This window comes from Orcinus orca, chromosome 13 (genome assembly GCF_937001465.1).
Source record: "Orcinus orca chromosome 13, mOrcOrc1.1, whole genome shotgun sequence".
NCBI lineage: Eukaryota > Metazoa > Chordata > Mammalia > Artiodactyla > Delphinidae > Orcinus > Orcinus orca.
The window spans coordinates 26,653,732-26,678,139 of record NC_064571.1 but is presented as its reverse complement, the minus strand read 5'-3'; the positions used below and the strand labels follow the sequence as shown (position 1 = coordinate 26,678,139).

The window sequence follows — 24,408 nt, the reverse complement described above, 5'->3', positions numbered from 1 at the left end:
ATGAGAGTCAATGTAAAAGACACATGGATTCCAAGTTGTGTCAGCACCTTGTGTCCAGGAATGTGTTAAACTTTATCTCAATTAACAGAGATGTTTATTAAAAAATTAATAGCAGTTAACACTGCTGTATGATATATCAGAGAGTTGTTAAAAGAGTAAATTATAAGAGTTCTTATCACAATGAGAATATGTTTTTCTTATTTCTTTTCTTTTTATTGTAGCTATGAGATGATGGATATCAGCTGAAACCACTGTGATAATCATTTCAGAATACATGTAACTCAGACCATCATGCTGTGTGCCTTAAACTTATACAGCAATATATGTCAATTATTTCTTAATAAAACTCGAAAAGAAAATAAGTGGTGGTTTTAAAAATTTACCAAAGTGAAATTTACTAATGGGAAACTAGAACAGCAAAATAATGAAATAAAAGTTCCCACATGGCAGTGTGAATTTTCTCTTTGCTACCTCTCTTCAAATATCAATATTTAAGCCTTTGAAGAGAAGCTTTATAAACAACTTAAGTGTGTTTAAAAACATAGAACTATTGTGGTAGAAAGTCCTTTATATTTTGATTACATCATGTTCAGACTGAAAAACCAATAATTAAAGAATAGATAATTAGGAGGTTAAAAATCTTCAGGTTTGGGGGCTTTTACTGAATTGCAATGCTTAAAAAGGAAGTTTGCAAATAAGAAGATGCTGAAGTGTACCAGTATGAAAGTAAAGTAAGGAACAATCTATGTGACCTTGAACTTGGTGACACATTTTTAGATGCAATACCAAAAGCACATTCCATGAAAGAAAAACTTGGTAGGTTGGATTTTTAAAATTAAAAATTTCTAAGCTCTGAAGTAAACTTTTAAGGGAATAGAAAGACAAGCCATAGATTGGGATAAGCTATTTGGAAAACCCATGTCTGATAAAGGTATTGTATGCAAAATACAGAAAGAAATTTTAAAACTCAACAATAAAAAAAAAATTAAGGCAAAATATGTGGATACCTCACCAAAAAGGACATACAAATGGCAAATAAACAGGAATATGCTGAAAATTATTTGTCATTAGGGAACTGCAAATTAAAACAACAAAGAGATATCACTACACAACCATTAGAAAGATTTTAAATCCAAAATTTTAACAATACCAATTGCTGACATGGATGCAGAGCAACAGGAACTCTCATTCACTGACGGTGAGAATGCAAAAGGTTCAGCCACTTTGGAAGACAGTTGGCAGTTGCTTACAAAGGTAAACATACTCTTACCACACAATCCAGCAGTCATGTTCCTAGATGTTTACTCAACTTACTTTAAAACATATTCACAAAACCCCTGCAGACTTCAGGTTTTTGATCTACATGAAAGAAGCTTGGAAGTCACCACTCTGTCCTAACAACCAGTAAAACGCTGAACAGACTGGAAAATCAACAACTCTTCTTGAATTCATAACAGAGGGGGAGGACACAGTGCAAACTGCTGTCTCCAGGACTGGAAAGTCAGACAAGTGAATACAGAGAGTCATGACTCACCTGAGCAGAGTCTGGCGGGCAGAAACTGGCAAGGGAACCAGTGCCGGAGCAGGAAAACCTGAACTGGAATTGTCTAATTGCTGGAGGCTCAGTGTGGACAATCCTGACGGTTAAAAACTCCAGGGGAGCCCAGTCATAGTGGGGCTCCCACACTCTAGTGAGTTTTACCTCCAGGAGCTCAACTGGATTCTCACAGTAAGTGTCAGAGAAAAATCCCCTTGTGCTGTCAGCAGCAGGAAGGGAAGAGGAACCATTTTGAAATACGCCAGAGAGCAGGCTGTTCTACTTAACAAGGCCAGCGCTCAGGAGAAATTAATTAACCGGAGTCTAACTGGCTGCGATATTAGCAGAGCCTAGCTCACCTGGGAGAAGGGAAATACCCAACTCTAGTCAGCTGTAGCCTTCCACATAGGAGAGGGGGAATACACAGCTCTAGCCCACTTGAGCCATCCTCATTCACCTAAGGAGAGAGACAAAAACTGAAAAACACTCGTGAAGCTCCAGGGGCACTGGCCCACTAAACAACTGAGAGCTAGTTATTAGAGATTACAGAATTATAGGTATAGAATTATAGAACACTTCCCCTCCCCCCACACCTTACCACCACATTACTAACGGCCTGGTTACAGCAGTTCTTTGTTCAAATCTGGCTGTCAAGAAAAATTACGAGGCATAGTAAAAGGCAAAGAAAACACAAGAGATAGAAGGAACCACACATCGCAGGGATTGGGAATGATCATACCAGGATTTTGAAAGAACTATAATTAATATGGTAAGAGCTTTAATGGATAAACAGCATGCAAAAACAGATGGATAATGTCAGCAGAGAGATGGAAATCCTAAGAAAGAACCCAAAAGAAACACTAGAAATGCAAAACACTGCAACAGAGATGGGAAGAAAGCCTTTGATGGGATTATTGGTAGACTAGACATGACAGAAGAATCTCTAGAATATCCAAGGTCTGTGGGACAACTACAAAAGGTGTAACATACACGTATAAGAATACCACAAGGAGACAACTGAAAATAACAGAAGAAATATTTTAAACAATAATGACTGAGAATTTCCCCCAAATTAGTGTCAGTCGCCAAATCAGATCCAGGAAGCTCAGAGAACATCCAACAGAATAAATATCAAAAGATTACATGTAGGTGTATCATTTTCAAACTATAGAAAATCAAAGATAAAGATCCTAAAAGACACCTTCATGCAAATATTTATAGCAGCTTTACTCATAATTGTCAAAAATCAGAGGCAACCAAGATCTCCTTTTAACAGGTGTGAATAAACAGTTGTGGTACATCCCAACAATGAGATATCATTCCATGAGAAGAAATGTGGTACCAAACATGAAAAGATATGGATAAATTATAGATGCATATTGCTAAGTGAAAGGAGTCAGTCTGAAAGGAATCATGAAAAATTGTATGACACTCTGGAAAAGGCAAATCTATAGAGATAATTTTAAAAAGTCAGTGGTTGCCAGGTGCTTGGGGACTGAGGAGTGTTAAATAGGTGAAGTACAGAGGATTGTTTAGGGTAGTCAAACTACCCTGTGTGATACTGTAGTGGTGGATACATGATACTGTGCATCTGTTAAAACCCACAGAAATTTATAGCACGAAGAGTGAACGTTAATATACATAATTTAAAAAAACATTCATTTAGATATTCTGGAGAATCCACAATGGAACACAGAATGTGACAAAACATCTAACTGTATTAAAAGTAGGAAATAACTTCACTTAAGAAGTTTTGGGGAAAATGGTGTTGACCTAAGTAGCTGTGGAACTGAGTGGAGGCTGTAAAATGAAAGCCAAAGTAAACTATATAAAAGCGCTGTAAAAAATTAATGAATAGACACTTTGCTAAGAAAAAATAAATCAGATAATATATTTACTCGAATTAAAGCATAACATCATTGATATTCCCAGTCTCTGACTAAATTGGCACTGAATGACTCACCCTGGATTGTCACATCTGTTGCCTTTGAAGTCTGTGAAACACCAGTGTCTCAAGCACATGTTTAAGGCTTTACTTGAGATTTCACATACACTGATCTCAGGGACAAATTTACCTAAAATGGGATTTTAAAAATGTATACATGTATTAAAGCCATGTAGGATCTTTACTTTGGTGCTGCCTGCACTCAAGTTGCAGATTCCCTTAAGACTCTAAATGTACACTTACCACAGCTGATGGGTTCAAGCAGACGTGTTGGTTGCAGAAGCTCAGAGACGAGAGAAGTTGAAGAAACCTGCAGAGATTTCTTGGAACCCAGCTCCTATTCACTAAAACCAATGACAAATGTAAAGCAAATAGGAGGTGACAAAGGTTGCAAAGACATTCCGTGTTTATGTTTTCTCTAGTGTGTGCTGATTGCCAGGAGTCCGTTCCCTCTGTCATCCATTCCCCAATGCGGCATGAGTTAGAAATTTTATCAGTAAATGTTTTCACTCTCAATATTCAAGCTGTTCTAGTAGACCGTTAAAGACCGTTTTTAGATTCACAGCTTGTCATCATTTGTCTATACCTGTGGCAAGGAATATGGAATAAGATGCTCTCAGCGCTGTTTGCACATTAAACTAAGGTGACAAACGCTGTGTATCAGAATGATCAGGTACATAAAATTCAGAGACCCAACTGGCATGCTGTAGATATTTGGATTTTATTTTTAAAATGTTCATGATAAAGGGTTATAAGTCCAATATTATAAAGTCAGGTATACATTATAATGAAATGAACTACATGAATTAGCAATATGCACAATACAACTTATTCTTTGATCCTGATTTTTAGAATTCATGTTATGTTTATCAATTTATACATTAGAGTTTTTCTATTTAAATACAGTTAAACAGAGCTGTAATAAAAAGCATGATGTTTTATAATTGGGATGAGCTTTCTCAGTAGGCAGAGGGAAGGAATGTGACTGACATCTTTATTTTCTTCTATGTGTAAAGGAAAATCACTTTATTTTGACATGCCTCAGTATTAAAATCAGCATTATAAAATATTCATTGTAATCCCTAATTTTCATACTGATAGTCAAGATTTAACAGAAGTTATAAAAATTGCACTGATATAGATTTATGGTACTCCAAATAAACATCAAATATGGGCTGTGAGCTAAAAGAGCCTATGTCATAATGCTTAGGTCAGCTTCAGAAAGACATAGATTTCCAGAATTCTTCAGCACTATAAAATATGCATTGTAATCCCTAATTACAATGCAGATACAAGTCTGTCGATGCCCTTTCACATAAAACTCCTTTAATCGCTGCTTCAGATATTGGCAAATCATGATTTACAATTAATGAAAATTTAAAATTACACAATTATTAATCAAATAGTGTACTATCAAGCAGGATGGATTAAATTATGATGTGATAATTTACAATCACAAAATCTCACTGGATTAACACAGTCACAATTTATTTCTTGCCAATTAAGCATATCTATTGTGGTACTGCAGTGGCTTTCTGCTTATAACTGTCACTCAGGAATCTAGGGTGATACAGACTCATTCTGGACACATAATTCTACAACCACTGCAGTAGGCAAAAGGTTAGATGGCAAGTTGCACCTGTATTTCAATTTTTCCAATTGGAAATCCACATAATACTCTGTTCACATTTCACTGGCCAAAGCAAATCACATGGCAATTCTTAAGTTAAAGATAATGGAAGAGGAATAAACCTGGGATGATTCCAACACCAATCATAAGTGCTACAATTATTGAGGAGGCCTCCCAGTGCACTTCACAGGCATACCTATGTTAAATTTATTCTAGCCATTAGCTTCAGCTGAGTGCACAAAGAAAAGCTGGAGCTCTTGGCAATCAAACTACTACATGGTAAAGATTACAGTCAGCAAATTACCCAGGGCTGGCCCATGACTGTTCCTGTAGGTAAAGTTTTCTTGGAATCAGCCATGCCCACTCCTTTATGTATTGTTTATGGCTGCCTTTATACAACAACAGAAGAATTATGTAGTTACAAAAAACTCTGTATGGTCTGAAAAGTCTAAAATATTTACTCTTTGGAGTTTTAAAGAAAAATTTGCTGGCTACCAGTGTAAGTGCATACATGACAGATGATAAAGATTTTATTTTTGTTTCTTCCTCATTTTTTCTTTCAGTAGTGCTTGTTTCTGATGTAATACTGTACATGTGAAAATTCAAGGAGGTCCCCACAGGAGTCTACATTATTGATTAATGAGTGTGAAAAGCATCAATCCATATTTACCACCAGACATTACTGAGAAAGGTTGAGTTTGTAACTGTGAAAGGATAAATATGAAGTTATGCATGCCTTTTGGTAAACACATTATTTTTATATATCTTGTGTATTTTTAATTAAATATTATTTCATTAATACTTTTTCATTTTTTTCTATCGTGGCAAAATCCACAATTCTTTTCACTTCAGCTCTGTGGCATTAAGTGTACCCACATTGCTGCGCAACCATCACCACCATCCATCTCTAGAACCTCTCCATGCTCCCCAACTGAAATTCTATACCCATTAGATACCAACTCCCAATTTCCTCCTCCCCACAGCCCCAAGTAACAGTATCTGTCTCCATGAACCTGAGCACCCTAGCTATTCCCTCACAAGTGGGATGTTGCAACATTTATCCTTCTGTGACTGGCCTACTTCTTCTAGCATAACATCTTCAAGGTTCATCCTTGCTGTAGCATATGCCAGGATTTCCTTCTCTTTCAAGTCTGAACAATAGTCAACAGTATGCATAAACTATATTGTTTATCCTTTCTTCCTTGGATAGACACCTAGGTTACCCCCACCTCCTGGCTACTGTTAAAAATGCTGCCAAAACATAGGTGTACAAGTGGCTGTTCAAGTCCCTACTCCAAACTCTTTTGGGTATATACCCAGAAGTGGAACTGCTGGATGACATGGCAATCGGTGTACAATTTTTGAGGACTAGACAGTCCTCCAGAGCCACTGCACCATTTCATATTCCTATCAGCAAAGCACAAGGGCTCCAATTTCTGCATATCTTTGCCAACACCTGCCATTGTGTTTTGTTTCAACAACAGCCATCCCAAGTGTGTGAGGTGACATGCCATCCTGCTCTCAGTCTGAATTTCCCTAAAGATTAGTGATATTTAGTATCCTCTCATATGCTCATGCACTACCCATACAACCTCTTTGGAGAAATGTCCACTCAATTCCCTTATATTTAATTGGACTGCCCTGTCTTTTTATTGCTGAGGTGTAGGACATCTTTTGGTATTTTTGGTATCAATCCCTTATGCAGTATATGATTTGCAAATATTTTCTCCTATTCTGTAGATTACATCTTCACTCTGTTGATAGTGTCCTTGGATGCACAAAAGTTTTAAATTTTGATGAAGTCCAACTTACCTATTTTTTCTCTTGCTGCCTGAGCTTTCAGTGTCATATCCAATAAAGCATGATCAAATCCAATGTCATGAAATTTTGCCATGTTTTCTTCTAAGAGTTTGATAGTTTTAGCTTTTACATTTAGGTCTTTGATCCATTTTCAGGTAACTTTTATATATGTTAAGAGCATAACTTCCTTTCTTAATGCATGTAGATCATCTACTTCTCCCAAAACCACTTGTTGAAAAGATGTTTCTTTCCCCATTGAATAGTCTTGGCATCCTTGTCAAAAACCAGTTGACTACTTGAGGTCCCTTTAAATTCCATGTTAACATTAGGATGGGTTTTTCTATTTCTGCAAAAAAAAAAATCATTGTGATTTTAATCGGTATTGCATTGAATCTGTAGTTTACTCTGGGTAGTGTTGACATTTTAACAATATTGAATATCCCAATCAATGAATATGGGACATCTCGCCATTTATTTGTGTCTTTTTAAAATTTGTTTCTCTAATTTCAGTGTAAATATTTTTTCTACTTGGTTAAGTTTATTCCTAAGTATTTTATTCTTTTTGACGCTATTGTAAATTGAATGGTTTTCTTAATTTCCTTTTTGATTGTTCATCATTAGCATACAGAAATGCAACTAATTTTCATTGTTGATTTTGTATCCTATAACTTTGTTGAGTTCATTTATTAGTTCCGTTTTTTCTCTTTTTGGGGGTGTAATTGTTTTGGTTTTCTACATATAATGTCATGTCATCTGTGAACAGAGATAAGATTAATTCTTCCTTTCTGATTTGGAATGTTTAAATTTCTGTTTCTTGTCTAACTGCCCAGGTTGACTTCCAGGACTATGTTGAATATAAGTGTTGAAGAAGAACATTCTTCTTTTGTTCTTGATATTAAGAGAAAAAGTTTTCCATCTTTTATCATTGAGTATGAAGTTAGCTATGAGTTTTTCATATACGGCCTTTATTATGTTGAGGTGATTTCCTTCTATTCCTAGTTTTTGGAGTGTCTTTATCATGAAATGTGTTAAATTTTGTCAAATGCTCTTTCTTAATCCATTGAGATGATCATGTGTTTTGTTCTGGTTTGGTTTGGTTTTTTCTGCTAATGTGATATATGAATATTACATTGATTGATTTTCATATGCTGAACCACCCTTGCGTTCCAGGAATAAATCCCACTTGGTCATGGTGTAAGTAAACAGAGTGTTTATGGGGAAATTTAACAATTATTTTTAAATTATAAAAATTTTCAAATACTTACAAAAGAATAAAGGTCAATAAATCTTATGAACTCATCATGTAGCTTAAAAAAAAAACATGTTTTAAATCTATTCCCTAATATTTGTTCTTTAAACCAAACAACTTTAAAGTTAATATGAATCTCAAAAATAGTAATAAAAATATTTATTACATAAACACAATTACATTAGCACTTGTTACAAATTTATTTATTAATGTCATGTAATAATATTCAATTCATAATCAATTTCCTTTACCTTCTAAAAAATGTATTTTCACAGTTTTTGATAACATCAGAATTTTAAAAAATCACGCAAAATCCTCCATTTTAATTTTTTTTCAATTCTATTAAAATTTTAAAGAAATGTAGGCAATTATTCTATACTACACTCCAAATTTTGGATTTTATTGATTGTTTCCTCATGAGGTAGTTTAACTTTTTCCCTGTTCTCCATATTTTCTGAATATTTTAGTTAGATATAAAGGTTTGAATATATTAAACTTCAAAAATTTTGTCAAGAATACTGTGTAGGGCTTCCCTGGTGGCGCAGTGGTTGAGAATCTGCCTGCCAATGCAGGGGACACGGGTTTGAGCCCTGGTCTGGGAAGATCCCACATGCTGTGGAGCAACTAGGCCCGTGAGCCACAACTACTGAGCCTGCGCATCTGGAGCCTGTGCTCCACAACAAGAGAGGCTGTGATAGTGAGAGACGCACACACCGCGATGAAGAGTGGCCCCTGCTTGCTGCAACTGGAGAAAGCCCTCGCACAGAAATGAAGACTCAACACAGCCAAAAATAAATAAATAATTATTTTTAAAAAGAGAATACTGTGTACATAATTTTGGGTGATTCAATTGCATAACATGGAGAAGCATAGTATGTTTGTTTGTCTCAGGACTAGTGATTCTAATCAGGAATAAGTCTAGATTAGTTAAGGCCTGAAACTTTTACAATTTGAAGTCTCTTCTTTAACAAAAAGGCTACAGAATTACAAAAAAGGTGACAAATATAAATGTTTAGTTAGAATAGTAGAGAAATTACAGACACAAAAATTAAAATTCATAAAACCTAACTAATTTCTTCAAACATCATACACTGTTCTGTCCCCTCCCAGAGCTTGGAAGTGACATATGCAAATAAGGGAACCTGAAGCTGAAGCTTAGTTACCTTCATGGTAACCTGCTTCTGATACTAAGATTGATTACTGCATTCCAGTCATGACATAACTCCTTCTTTATAATTCTTCCCATTAGCATTCCACCTTAGTACAATGGTAAGAGCCATCATGACTGTTGCCTAAATCCATTATTTCAATATAGATTGCAAAAAGTTATTTAAATTTGATCATTTCTTCTCCATTTTTGAGATAGAATTCATTTTTAAGAACAGTGACCCTCAGAGCTATTTGACTATCTAAAATACAGTTCCTACCATAAAGATAGTAAAATGTGTATTTCCTTACCATTATCTATTTTGAGAGTAATTAGTTGATGTTTAAGCAAACTCTAATGCTTTTATCATTTTGATATGTTACTTTTTTCTTCTTTTTATCACTATATCTATGAACTCATTTTCTACATTTAGAGTTTTAATCAACTGTGAGGTCATTAAAAAAAATTTTTTTTAACTATCTTATCATTGGCTTAAAGATTCTATTCAAGCTGACTGACTCTTGGGTCCTCTTGACATGACCCCATTAGTTTGGAGTAGCCAATTTTTCTGGTGTTTTAATATGTGTTAGATTCATCTTATGCATTTCCTGCCTCAAACACAGAACCAGTCATTTCCCCCAAGCAAATCCCAGGCCCCCTTAATTGGGTACATTATATTACAGACAACAATCTTGTCATTGGGTATTATATCACTGTAAAAAGTGGCATCTCCTGCTTCTTTACAAAAATTACATTTCAAATTATATCACACCAGACCAAGTAAAATGATTGCCTGCAGTCTACTCTGATATAATTTTATTAGTAAATATAATTTGGATGTATTTTTCTTTTGACTCTCAGAAAACTTGCATTTCTAACCAGATACCCAACTCACTATTTTTATTTTTAAGAGCCAAGGATTACTACATTGGTTTACATGTACATCTTCTATAATAGGGTTACAGACAGAAAAATACCTTCTGAGTTTACTAAATATAGACAAATCATATGTGGTGATACATACAAATTATGTGTGTCTAATATTTTATACATAATTTACTTATGGCTGAATAAATAGATATTATCATGGCTTAGCTGCAAGTTACAGTTTCCTTATTTCTAATGACAAGTCCTATAACAAGAGAAAGTCAAGGATATTTCTGTACGTAAAATGTGTAGCATTTTTCCAAAACTCTTCCCCTCCAGGGCTGCCTTATTCAGAGTATCCCAGTATCCATTATCAAATGAGCTCCTCAATTATCAATTCAGAGAAACGTAAATTTCACTTTCACTTGGTAAAAATAGAAAAGGATTGTCATAATCTTTGCTGAGAATGCATTCAGTATTCCCCACCCTTCATACCCATGCCTATTACTCAACAAGTTGACTGTCATAGGAAACTGTGGTAGCAACACTGGTACACAGCTTCTGCTTCATACACAGTAATTACTTCTACTTAGAATCTGTGGCATTGGAGAATGAGTGCCTGTCATGTCTGTCATCGAGCTTGCCCTTAATTGGAAAAAATGATGGACTGATGGATAGACAGGAGGCAGGAAGATGGACAGAAAGACGGAAGGCAGCAAATAATAGCAGCACTGCACAGATTAAAATATGTTAAGCTTTGCAAGCACTGCAAGAGGCCCGACAGCTTGAAAGATGCTTATGTTCAGTTTACAGATTTATGACTTGCTCTCTCCAATATTCATGAACATGGAGAGTATTTGCCTAAGGCATGATACAGTGGCAAAGCATTAAAATTGACAATAATTGCCTAACACAATGAACAACATAATTATAGACTTTGGACCATTTTATCCATGGAATTCAAGATACATTTACTAAACTTAAATGTATCTGTGTGTACATAAATGCATTCATCTGAAGCAGAGGTCAGTTGCCTACAAGATTTTAAAATCTTTTTCTCTTAATTAATGCTGCTTTTTCCCCTTTCATTTTGTTTACAGCATGTAAGTTGCAGTTTTACTTAATTCAACAGATCCTTGACTAACTGGCCGTCAGTTCCGCTGTGAATGTTACATTCAATAAGCTACAATTATAAATCCTTAAGAGTCTTCTTATTATTGAAAGGAAGGTGAACACACACACAAAAAAACATTATATTTTTACATTTAACCAAGATTATTGGTTCTTTGCAGCAAGGTTTTCAGACAATAAAAACAACTGATGTCATTTATCTCCAAATATCTTTTACAGAGCAGGGGAACTAATGTTCTTTTGTTCTGCTGGCCAATTTCCTTGCTGTTGTGTAAACATTAGTTTACTTTTAAATAAAAAAGATTAAAAGAAAGAAAGAAGGAAACAATTCATATTGACTATATGTTCCTTTCCAGGTAGACTGTATTTTCTTCTACTCCACAGCCAAACTTACTGAAGGAACTATCTGCATACAATTTTTTTTTCAAAGGATCACCTAAACACTACTCAACTAATCAACTACAGTTTGGCATCGCTCCTCTTGCTCTATTAAAAGTGGTCTTTGGAGGACCCCACCAAACCCCACGTTGCCAAATCTAAGGAGAACTTCACCATCAATGTCTTACCAGAAATGTCAGTACTTGATTTTTCTCAAACCCCACTCTGATTTCTAGTTCAACACAAGCCCTGGGCTGCCTTCTTCTTCCAATCCTTCACGATTGTGGTAATAAATACTTTTACGTCCTAATATTGGTAATCACATTCACCGTCTCTCCCTTTTCTTAAATAGTCATGTTAGGAGTCTATCAATTTTATTAACTTTTTTCAGGAAAAACAACTTTTGTCTCTATTAATTGTATTTATGTTGAGTAGTTTTTTTTATTTCACTGATTTCTTTTCTCACTATTTATTTATTTTGTATTGCCTGGGACAGTTATACCATATACTGTAATTATTTTGGCTTAATACAGATAGTTGTTCTTCAACTAAATTAAGAGCAGGAAAAATGCTGTTTTTTTTTTTTTTAATAACAACAATTTCTGTTTTCATTTCGTCTATACATGAGTTCCAATGGGCGGTGTTTCCCTTCAGCCTGAAAAACATCCTTTAGTATTTCCTTTAATACCATTCTACTGGCCAGAAATTCTCTCAGCTTCAGTTTTCCTGATTTTGTCTTTCTTTATCCTCATTATGATTGGATATTTTCTCTGTAGATTCTGAGTTTGGTTTGTTATTTGTTTTACGCTATATTACACATTAAAATCTAGAAGATTCTCACATAACCATTCTCTGAATAATTTTGGTGGCTAGTTAAGGTGCTCTGACCCACCGCCAACATCCCGGGCTCAAAGACTGGAGGCTCCTTGTAATAAAATTACAGAGGGAGCTATGATTGAAAGTAGATCTCGGAGGGGGTTATGTCCCTACCACAGTGGATCAGACTCCACTGAAGGGACTCCACTGGAGTTAAACTTCTTGGCTTCTAGAACCAACCTTGTCTGTCCCCTTCCACATGGACTGTGTCCCGAAGCCTAGTTCCCATGAAGCATGTTTAGGAGTTGAGCTAGTTTTCAGAAAACTTCTCCTGATTCTTGGTGTATTCTCAGGCCCACTCTCCAGCCCCCACTTCCTTTGCCAGCACTGGACAGTTTCCCCCTTCTCCTCATGCCTTGTTTGTACATAAGTTTCTCCTCACAATCAATAAATAGTTCCAAGTTTGTAAACAAACAAACAAGGAAAACTTTCACATTGGCATAAAGGTCACAGCATAACACTAAAAATTGATTTTAAGTTGGAATCACATTGAATTTTAATATAATTTTGGAAAAATAGACGATTTCATAAACATGTTATGTTTCCATCAAACAATACGATACATTCCTTCCCTTTGTTCTGGTCTTGTTTTATGTCCTTCAATAAAACTGTATTACTTTCTTCATAAAAGTTGGGTACTTTCCCTTTAAATTTATTACAAAGTATCACAGCTTTTCTACTGTGTTGAATGGATTATTAAAAAATCCTATTACTACTTCTAATAGGAAAGACCTAATTATAAATTATATTTTACATCCCTTCAATTTTCCTAGATCCCTTAATAGTTTTTTTTAAGAATTGACTTGTCTCTTAGTTTTTGGTAGGTACAAAAATACATCATCAAAAAGATATATTTTGTCTCTTCATTTTTAAAATTTATAAAGATTATTTCATGTTATCTTATTGGTTGTAACTGAAAATTTATAATAATATTGCATAATAATGTGGATGCTATCCCTCTCTGTCTTAATCCTGGTTTCTCCATGTTTACGATTTAGAGACCTGTTATCTAAAGTGTTGCTTGCTATTAAAATTTGATAAATGATTTTGATTACAATTTCCATTTTGCTTGGAGATTTTATTAAAAACAAATTTCAAATGATACCAAGAAATTTGCCTGGATATTAGAGAAAATATTAATGTTTTATTTTATGAGATGTATTGATAGGATTACTGTTATTGAGCTAAATTTTCAGTCTTGCAATATATTCTAGTTTATCATAACATTATGCTTTCAGAACACTGTTTATTATATTATTTATATTGTATATATAAACATATCAATTACATTTGATATAGAACTGGGCTTTAACATTAATCTTTTTATGTTGCTATATTTTTATTTTACAAAATGAATAAAAAAGTTTTACATCTTATTTCATGACTGAAATGGGTTCAATATCATAAAAGTTACTTATCATTTAAAGTTTGTAGACGGGGCTTCCCTGGTGGCCCAGTGGTTGAGAGTCTGCCTGCCGATGCAGGGGACATGGGTTCGTGCCCCGGTCCGGGGAGATCCCACATGCCGCGGAGCGGCTGGGCCCGTGAGCCGTGGCCACTGAGCCTGCGCGTCCGGAGCCTGTGCTCCGCAAAGGGAGAGGCCACAACAGTGAGAGGCCCACGTACAGCAAATAAAAAAAATAAAGTTTGTAGACAAATTAACTGTCCAAATATCTTTACCTCATTTCTTTTCTGTTATTTTTTCCAGCTTTACTAAGGCATAATTGACAAATAAAAATTATTTATATTTAAAGTGTACAGCTTTGTTTTGATATATGTAAACATTGTGAAATAATCACTACACTTAAGCTAATTAACATATCTATCACCTTGCATAGTTATCATTTGCTTTTGTGTGTGTGCGTCTGGTATGAACCCTTAAGATTTACCCTCTCAGAAAATTTCAAGTATACAATACAATATTGTTAACTATAGTCACACTGCTGTTCATTAGAAATTATTCATCTTACATGACTAAAACTATGTACCCCTTGACCAACATCTCCCCCTTTCCTCCTCCCACCCTGCCTCCTGGAACTCACCATTATACTCTCTGTTTCCATGAGTTCCATGACTATTTTAGATTCCACATATTAAGTGAGATCACACAGTACTCGTCTTTCTGAATCTGGATTATTTTATTTAGCATAATATCCTCCAGGTTCCTCAATGTTGCCACAAGTGTCAGGATTTCATTCTTTTCTTAAGGCTGAATAATCTATTATATATCTACATTTTCTTTACCCATTCATCCATTGATGAGCATTTAGGTTGTTTCCTTATCTGGCTGTTGTGAATAATACTGCAACGAACATAGGAGTGCAGATCATCTTGAGATACTGATTTCATTTCTTTTGGATATACTGTATATGTAGAAGTGGGATTGCTAGATCATAAGGTACTTCCATTTTTAATCTTTTGAGGAACCTCCTTACTGTTTTCCATAATCGCTATATGAATTTAAATTCCTACATACAGTGGGCAAATGTTCTTTTTCTCCATATCCTTCCAATACGTGTTATTCTTTGTCTTTTTTGATGACAGTCATTCTAACAGGTATGAGGTAATAACTCATTGAGGTTTAAATTTGAATTTCCTTGATTAGTGACATTGAGCAGCATTTAATGTAACTTTTGGCCATTCTGATGTCTTCTTTTGACAAAGGTCTATTCAGGCCCTTGGTCCATTTTTTAAATTGGTCTGTGGTTCTGCTATTGACTTGTATGAGTTCCTTACCTATTTTGGATATTAGCTCCTTATCAGATATAAGATTTGCAATATTTTCTCCCATTCTTAGGTTGCCAATTCATTCTGGTGATTCTTTTGCTGTGCCAAAACTTTTTAGTTTGATGTAGTCCTGTTTGTCTATTTTGCTTTAGTTGCCTGGGCTTTTGGTGTCATATCCCAAAACTCATTGCCAAGACCCAGTTCAGTAAGCTTTTTCCTTATGTTTTATTATTGTAATTTTATAGATTCAGGTTTACATTTAGTACTTTAATCTATTTTGAGTTGATTTTTGTATGTGGTATAAGTGTCCAATTTCATTCTCCAGCATGTTAATATTCAGCTTTATTAACATTACATATTAAAGAAAACTATCATTTCCTCATTGTGGGTTCTTGGCAGCTTTGTTGAAGATCAGTTGTCCTTAGAAACCTGGATTTATTTCTGGCCTCTCTACTCTGTTCCTTTGTTCTACATGTCTGTTTTTATGCTAGTGCCATACTGTTTTTATTACTGTAGCTTTGTAATGTATTTTGAAATCAGGAAGTGTGATTCTTCCAGCTTTACACTTCTTGCTCAAGACTGCTTTGGCTATTTGGGGTTTTTTGTAGTTCCATATGAATTTTGGTATTGTTTTTTCTATTTCTACAAAGAGCGTCATTGGGATTTTGATAGGGATTGCATTGAATCTGTAGATCTTTTTGGGTAGTACAAACATTTCAACAGTACTAATTCTTCCAATCTACAAACACTGGATATCTTTCCATTTGACTGTGTCTCACCCCTTTGGTTAGGTTTACCCTCAAGTATTTTATCCTTTTGGTTGTTACTGTGAATGGGAAATTTTTCTTAATTTCCTTTTTGAACAGTTTATTGTTTATGTGTAGAAATATGACTGATTTTTTTCAGTTATGATAGACATATAACACTATATTAGTTTCAGGTGTACAATGTAATAATTCGATATTTGTATATATTGCAGAAAGCTCATCACCATAAGTCTAGTTAACAACCATCACCATACAAAGTTAAAAAATTTTTTTCTTGTGATTAGAACTTTTAAGATCTACTCTTAGCAACTTTTAAATATGCAATACAGTATTACTGACTGTGGAAAATGTGACTGATTTCTGTACAGTGATTTTGTACCCTGCAATTTACTGAATTTATTATACTAACAGATTTTTTTATTGAATCCTTAGATTTTTCTACAGATATGACTGTATTATCTGAAAACAGAGATTATTTTATTTTTTCTTTCTTATTTGGATGATTTTTAATCCTTTTTCTTATCTACTTTCTCTGGCTAGAAATTCCAGTACTATGTTAAATATAATTGGCAAGGGTGGGCATCCTTGCCATGTGATGGATCTTAGAATAAAAGCTTTCCATTTTCTGCCATTAATTATTATATTAGCTGTGGGCTTCTCATATACAACATTTATTGTGTTGAGGTAAGTTCCTTCTACACTTTGTTGAAAGGTTTTATTATGAATGAATGTTGAAAAAAGGTGCAAAATCTTTTTCTGCATCTCTTTTCTAAGGTGATTGATCTATTCAAGTGTCCTAATTAATTTAAAATCAAGATTGGTATTTTACACATGAATCATTATTATGTTTTCAAATTTATTGAAATAGAGTTCCAGATAACACTTCGTAATTAAATTTCAATCTATCTGTGGAGTTTTGTCTCATTCTTTTACATATATACTATGTCTACTTCAATTCTACAACGGTAGATTTCTAGAGTTAAGACAGAAACCATATGGCTTCAAAACCTAAAATATTTATTTTCTAGGCCTTTATGAAAAATGTTTGCTATTATAAAGAAATACATAGAAAATCTAATCATTATTACTTTATTGTATTTTAGTTTCTTCACTTGGAATTTTCCAGTAGACCACTACTGTATCAACACACAAGGCTCTTCTGTTTTTCTCTATACTAAATATTATACCACATTTCATTTTCTTTCTTCAAAATCAAATGCTTAATTTCTTTGTTACAACCATTCCTCTGCTTTTCCTATCCAGTTATACACATCAGAAACCTGGGCTCCTTTTGGGTACATTCTCCTCCTACACACTGCAGCCAAACTATTATTTATAAATTTCTTAGACAAATAACGTTGAGTTACACTATGTCTTTGTAACTAAGAATAATACTGTGTAAAATTCTAATTCCCTACACCAGATATTTTTAAGTATGTAAAAGTTATTATATCAAGCAATCTGTAATTGGTACACCAGTATATTCCTCACATAATCTGAGATTTGCATATTCTAGCTCCTTCCAATTCTTCATCTTTATCTTGTGTACTTTCTTGCCTCTTCAAGCACAGTATATTTCTTCAAGCTTCTCTAGTGCAGAAAGCTCTTTCCGACACTTAGACATCATTGAAAAATGTTTCTTCTCCCTGAAAAGCCCACTCTCAACAACGCACTCAAACTTCAGTAAAAACATTAGTCCCGCTCAAAGGATTTTTTTGTTACTTTTTATTTCATTTTATTTTTTTTACACTTTTATTGGAGTATAATTGCTTTACAATGTTGTGTTACTTTCTGCTGTATAACAAAGTGAATCAGCTATATGTATACATATATCCCCATATCCCCTCCCTCTTGTGCCTCCCTCCCAACCTCCCTATCCCAGCCCTCTAGGTGGTTACAAAGCACCGAGCTGATCTCCCTGTGCTATGCAGCTGCTTCCCACTAGCTATCTATTTTACATTTGGTAGTGTATATATGTCAAGGCCACTCTTTCACTTAATCCCTGCTTAACCTCCCCCCACCATGTCCTCAAGTCCATTCTCTATGTCTGCGTCTTTATTCCTGTCCTGATCCTAGGTTCAACAGAGCCATTTTTTTTTCTGATTCCATATATATGTGTTAGCATATGGTACTTGTTTTTCTATTTCTGACTTACTTCACTCTGTATGACACACTTTAGTTGATCCATGTCACTACAAATAACTCAATTTCATTTCTTTTTATGGCTGAGTAATATTCCATTGTATATATGTGCCACATCTTCTTTAACCATTCATCTGTCGATGGACACTTAGGTTGCTACCATGTCCTGGCTATTGTAAATGGTGCTGCAATGAACACTGTGGTACATCTCTTTTTCTAAATTATGGGTTTTCAGGGTATATGCCTAGTAGTGGGATTGCTGGGTCATATGATAGTTCTATTTTTAGTTTTTTAAAGAACCTCCATACTGTTCTCCATAGTGACTGTATCAGTTTACATTCCCACCAACAGTTCAAAAGGGTTCCCTTTTCTCTACAGCCTCTCCAGGATTTGTTTGTAGATTTTTTGATGATGGCCATCGTGACGAGTGTGAGGTGATATCTCATTGTGGTTTTGATTTACATTTCTCAGATGAGTAGTGATGTTGAGCATCCTTTCATGTGTTTGTTGGCAATCTGTGTATCTTCTTTGGAGAAATGTCTATTTAGGTCTTCTACCCATTTTTGGATTGGGTTGTTTATTTTTCTGACATAGAGCTGCATGAGCTGATTGTACATTTTGGAGATTAATCCTTTGTCAGTTGCTTCAATTGTAAATATTTTCTCCCATTCTGAGGGTTGTCTTTCCATCTTGTTTATGGTATCCTGTGCTGTGCAAAAGCTCTTAAGTTTCATTTGGGTCCCATTTGTTTTTATTGCTATTTCTCTAGGAGGTGGGTCCAAAAGGATCTTGCTGTGATTTATGTCACAGTGTTCTGCCTATGTTTTCCTCTAAGAGTTTTACAGTGTCTGGAATTACATTTAGGTATTTAATCCATTTTGAGTTTATTTTTGTGTATGGTGTTAAGAAGTGTTCTAATTTCATTCATTTACATGTAGCTGTCCAGTTTTCCCAGCACCACTTATTGAAGAGGCTGTCTTTTCTCCATTGTCTATTCTTGCCTCCTTTATCAAAAATAAGGTGACCATATGTGAATGGGTTTATCTCTGGGCTTTCTATCCTGTTCCATTGATCTATATTTCTGTTTTTGTGCCAGTATCATAATGTCTTGATTACTGTAGCTTTGTAGTATAGTCTGAAGTCAGGGAGCCTGATTCCTCCAGCTCTGTTTTTCTTTCTCAAGATTGCTTTGGCTATTCAGGATATTTGTGTTTCCATATAAACTGTAAAATTTTTGTTTCTACTTCTGTAAAAAATGCCATTGGTAGTTTCATAGGGATTGCATTAAATCTGTAGATTATTTTGGGTAGTATAGTCGTTTTCACAATGTTGATTCTTCCAATCCAAGAACATGGTATATCTCTCCATGTGTTTGTATCATCTTTAATTTCTTTCAACAGTGTCTTACAGTTTTCTGCAAACAGGTCTTTTGTCTCCGTAGGTAGGCTTATTCCTAGTTATTTTATTCTTTTTGTTGCAATGGTAAATGGGAGTGTTTCCTTAATTTCTCTTTCAGATTTTCCATCATTAGTGTATAGGAATGCAACAGATTTGTTTGCATTAATTTTGTATCCGTTACTTTACCAAATTCATTGATTAGTTCTAGTAGTTTTCTGGTAGCATCTTTAGGATTCTCTATGTATAATATCATGTCATCTGCAAACGGTGACAGCTTTACTTCTTCTTTTCCAATTTAGATTCCTTTTATTTCTTTTTCTTTTCTGATGGCTGTGGCTAAAACTTCCAAAACCATGTTGAATAACAGTGGTGACAGTGGGCAACCTTGTCTTGCTCCTGATCTTAGAGGAAATGGTTTCAGTTTTTCACCGTTGAGGATGATGTTGGCTGTGGGTTTGTCATATACGGTCTTTATTATGTTGAGGTAGGTTGCCTCTATGGCCACTTTCTGGAAAGTTTTTATCATAAATGGGTGTTGAATTTTGTCAAAAGCTTTTTCTGCATCTATTGAGATTATCATATGGTTTCTATGCTTCAATTTGTTAATATGATGCATCACATTGAGTGATTTGCATATATTGAAGAATCCTTGCATTCCTGGGATAAACCCCACTTGATCATGCTGCATGACCCTTTTAATGTGCTGTTGGGTTCTGTTTACTAGAATTTTGTTGAGTATTTTTGCATCTATGTTTATCAGTGATATTGGCATGTAGTTTTGTTTGTTTGTGACATCTTTTCTCGTTTTGGTAGCAGGCTGATGGTGGCCTCGTAGAATGAGTTTGGGAGTGTTCCTCCCTCTGCTATATTTTGGAAACGTTTGAGAGGGAGATGTGTTAGCTCTTCTCTAAATGTTTGCTAGAATTCACCTGTGAAGCCATCTAGTCATGGGCTTTTGTTTGTTGGAGGATTTTTAATCACAATTTCAATTCCAGAGCTTGGTCTGTGATTGGTCTGTTCATTTTTTCTATATCTTCCTGGTTCAGTCTTGGAAGGTTGTACTTTTCTAAGAATTTTGTCCATTTCTTCCAGGTTGTCCATTTTATTGGCATAGAGTTGCTTGTAGTAGTCTCTCATGATCCTTTGTTTCTACAGTGTCAGTTGTTATTTTTCCTTTTTCCTTTCTAATTCTGTAGATTTGAGTCTTCTCCCTTTTTTTCCCTGATGAGTCTGGCTAATAGTTTATCAATTTTGTTTATCTTCTCAAAGAACCAGCTTCTAGTTTTATTGATCTTTGCTATTGTTTCCTTCATTTCTTTCTTATCTGATCTTTATGATTCATTTCCTTCTGCTAATTTTGGGTGTTTTTTTTCCCTCTTTCTCTAATTGCTTTAGGTGTAAGGTTAGGTTGTTTGGATTTTTCTTGTTTCTTAAGGTAGGATTGTATTGTTATAAACTTCCCTCTTAGAATTGATTTTGTTGCATCACATAGGTTTTCGGCCATCACGTTTTCATTGTCATTTGTCTCTAGGTATTTTTTTATTTCCTCTTTGATTTCTTCAGTGATTTCTTGGTTATTTAGTAGTGTATAATTTAGCTTCCATGCATTTGTATTTTTACAGATTTTTTTCCTGTAATTGATATCTAGTCTCATAGTGTTGTGATAAGTAAAGATACCTGATACAATTTCAATTTCCTTAAATTTACCAATGCTTGATTTGTGACCCAAGATATGATCTATCCTGGAGAATGTTCCACGTGCGCTTCAGAGGAAAGTGTATTCTGTTGTTTTTGGTTGGAATGTCTTATAAATATCAATTAAGTGTATCTGGTCTAATTTGTTATTTAAAGCTTGTGTTTCCTTATTTATTTTCATTTTGGATGATCTGTCCATTGGTGAAAGTGGGGTGTTAAAGTCCCCTACTGTTCCTGTGTTACTGTCGATTTCCCATTTTATGGCTGTTAGCATTTGCCTTATGTATTGAGGTGCTCCTATGTTGGGTGCATAAATATTTACAGTTGTTATATCATCTTCTTGGATTGATCCCTTGATAGTCTTTATTTTAAAGTCTATTTTATCTGATTTGAGAATTGCTACTCCAGCTTTTTTTTTTTGATTTCTGTGTGCATGGTGTATCTTTTTCCATCCTCTCACTTTCAGTCTGTATGTGTCCCTAGGTCTGAAATGGGTCTCTTATAGACAGCACATATATTGGTCTTGTTTTTGTATCCATTCAGACAGTCTGTGTCTTTTCGTTGGACCATTTAATCCATTTACATTTAAGGTAATTATTGATATGTATGTTCCTATTCCCATTTTCTTAATTGTTTTGGGTTTGTTATTGTAGGTCTTTTCTTTTTCTTGTGTTTCCTGCCTAGAGAAGTTCCTTTAGCATTTGTTGTAAAGCTGGTTTGGTAATGCTGAATTTTCTTAACTATTGCTTGTCTGTAAATCTTTTAATTTCTCTGTCGAATCTGAATGAGATCCTTGCTGGGTAGAGGAATCTTGGTTTTGGTTTCTCCCTTCAGCACTTTAAATATGTCCTGTCACTCCCTTCTGCCTTGCAGTGTTTCTGCTGGAAGATCAGCTGTTAACCTTATGGGCATTCCCTTGTATGTTACTTCTTGCTTTTCCCTTGCTGCTTTTAATATTTTTTCTTTGTATTTAATTTTTGATAGTTTGATTAATATGTGTCTTGACATGTTTCTCCTTGAATTTATCCTGTATGGGACTCTTTGTGCTTCCTGGACTTGATTATTTCCTTTCACATGTCAGGGAAGTTTTCAACTGTAATCTCGTCATATATTTTCTCAGACACTTTCTTTTTCTCGTCTTCTGGGACCACTGTAATTTGAATGTTGGTGTGTTTAATGTCCCGGAGGTCTCTGAAACTGTCCTCAATTCTTTTCATTCTTTTCTCTTTATTCTGCTCTGTGGCAGTTATTTCCACTATTCTATGTTCCAGGTCACTTATCCATTCTTCTGCCTCAGTTATTCTGCTATTGATTCCTTGTAGAGAATTTTAAATTTCATTTCTTTGGTTGTTCATCATCGTTTGTTTGCTCTTTAGTTCTTCTAGGTCCTTGTTAAACGTTTCTTGTATTTTCTCCATTCTATTTCAGAGATTTTGGATCTTTACTATCATTACTCTGAATACTTTTTCAGGTAGACTATTTCCCTTTCATTTGTTTGGTCTGGTGGGTTTTTACCTTGCTCCTTCATCTGCTACATATTTCTCTGTCTTCTCATTTTGTTTCAGTTACTCTGTTTGGGGTCTCCTTTGTGCAGGTTGCAGGTTCATCATTCCTGCTATTCTTGTGTTTATCTCCAGTGGGTGAGGGTGGTTCAGTGACTGTGTAGGCTTCCTGGTGGAGGGGACTGGAGCCTGTGTTCTGGTGGATGGGGCTGGATCTTGTCCTTCTGGTGGGCAGGGTTCCATCTGGTGGTGTGTTTTGTGGTGTCAGTGAACTTAGTATGACTTTAGGCAGCCTCTCTGTTAATGAGTGGGGTTGTGTTCCTGTCTTGCTAGTTGTTTGGCATGGGGCATCCAGCACTGGAGCTTGCTGGCCATTGGGTGGAGTTAGGTCTTAGTGTTGAGATGGAGATCTCTGGGAGAGCTCTCGCCAATACTACATGGGCCTGGGAGGTCTCTGGTTGTCCAATGTCCTGGACTCGGCTGTCCCTCCTCAGAAGCCCAGGCACAACACCTGGTTGTATCACTAAGACCCTGCCATCTGCATGCCTTGAAAGAAAAGGAAGAAAAAAACCAAACAGATAGAACCCCAAAACAAATGGTAAAAGCAAAACTAAACAGATAAAATCAAACAAAGAAACATACAGACACACACACTCATTAAAAGAAAAGACAAACAAGCAAACAAAAAAAACAAAAGTAACAGAAAAACGAACAGACAGAACCCTAGGTTAAATGGTAAAAGTAAACCTAAACAGACAAAATCACACAAAGAAACACACACACACACACACACACACACACACACACTCATTAAAAGAAAAAAAAAGAGAGCAACCAAACCCATAAACAAATCCACCAATGATAACAAGCACTAAAAATTAAACTAAGTTAAACATAAAACCAAAACCAAATCAGATGCAGAAAGCAAACCCCAAATCTACAGTTGCTCCCAAAGTCCACCATCTCAATTTTGGGAACATTCATTGTCTATTCAGGTATTGCACAGATGCAGGGTTTATCAGGTCGATTGCAGGGATTTAATCCACTGCTCCTGAGGATGCACGGAGAAATTTCCCTTTCTAACCTCTGCTCGCACAGCTCCTGGGGTTCAGCTTTGGTTTTGGCCCTGCCTCTGTGTGTAGGCCACCCTCAGGCATCTGTTCCCCACCCAGACAGGAAAGGATTAAAGCAGCGGCTTATTAGGGCTCTCTTGATCACTCAGGTCGGAGAGGAGGAAAGGTATAGTCATAATTGGAATGCGGGGTGAGCCTGCAGGGGGGAGAAGCTGACGTGACATTGCAACAGCCTGAGGCATGCCTTGTGCTCTCCTGGAGAAGTTGTCCCTGGATCATGGGACACTGGCAGTGGCGGGCTACACAGGCTCCTGGGGGAGTGTGGTAGTGTCCTGTGCTTGCACACAGGATTTTTGGTGGCAGTGGTGGCAGCATTAGTGGTCCGTGCCTGACTCTGGGGTCTGAGATGATAGCTGCGGCTCATGCCCATCTCTGGAGCTTGCTTAGGCTGTGCTCTGCCGTCTGTGGGCACACAGAGCAGGAAGCGCCTCTCCTCGCGCATCCCGAAACAACGGTTTCTGGCCTCTTAGGCAGGTCCAGACAT

The 24,408-nt window shown here is 35.6% G+C and overlaps 1 protein-coding gene across 1 annotated transcript in view; it reads right to left on the bottom strand.

The window, feature by feature from the left end:
* The window catches only part of LOC125960887 (uncharacterized), a 147,809-nt gene that overhangs the window by 21,292 nt on the left and 102,109 nt on the right, over nt 1-24,408 (bottom strand). Inside the window, exon 6 of the mRNA XM_049696252.1 lies at nt 3,726-3,826. Within this exon, the coding sequence (XP_049552209.1) occupies nt 3,726-3,826 (101 nt within the window). The remainder of the gene's footprint in view (nt 1-3,725; nt 3,827-24,408) is intronic.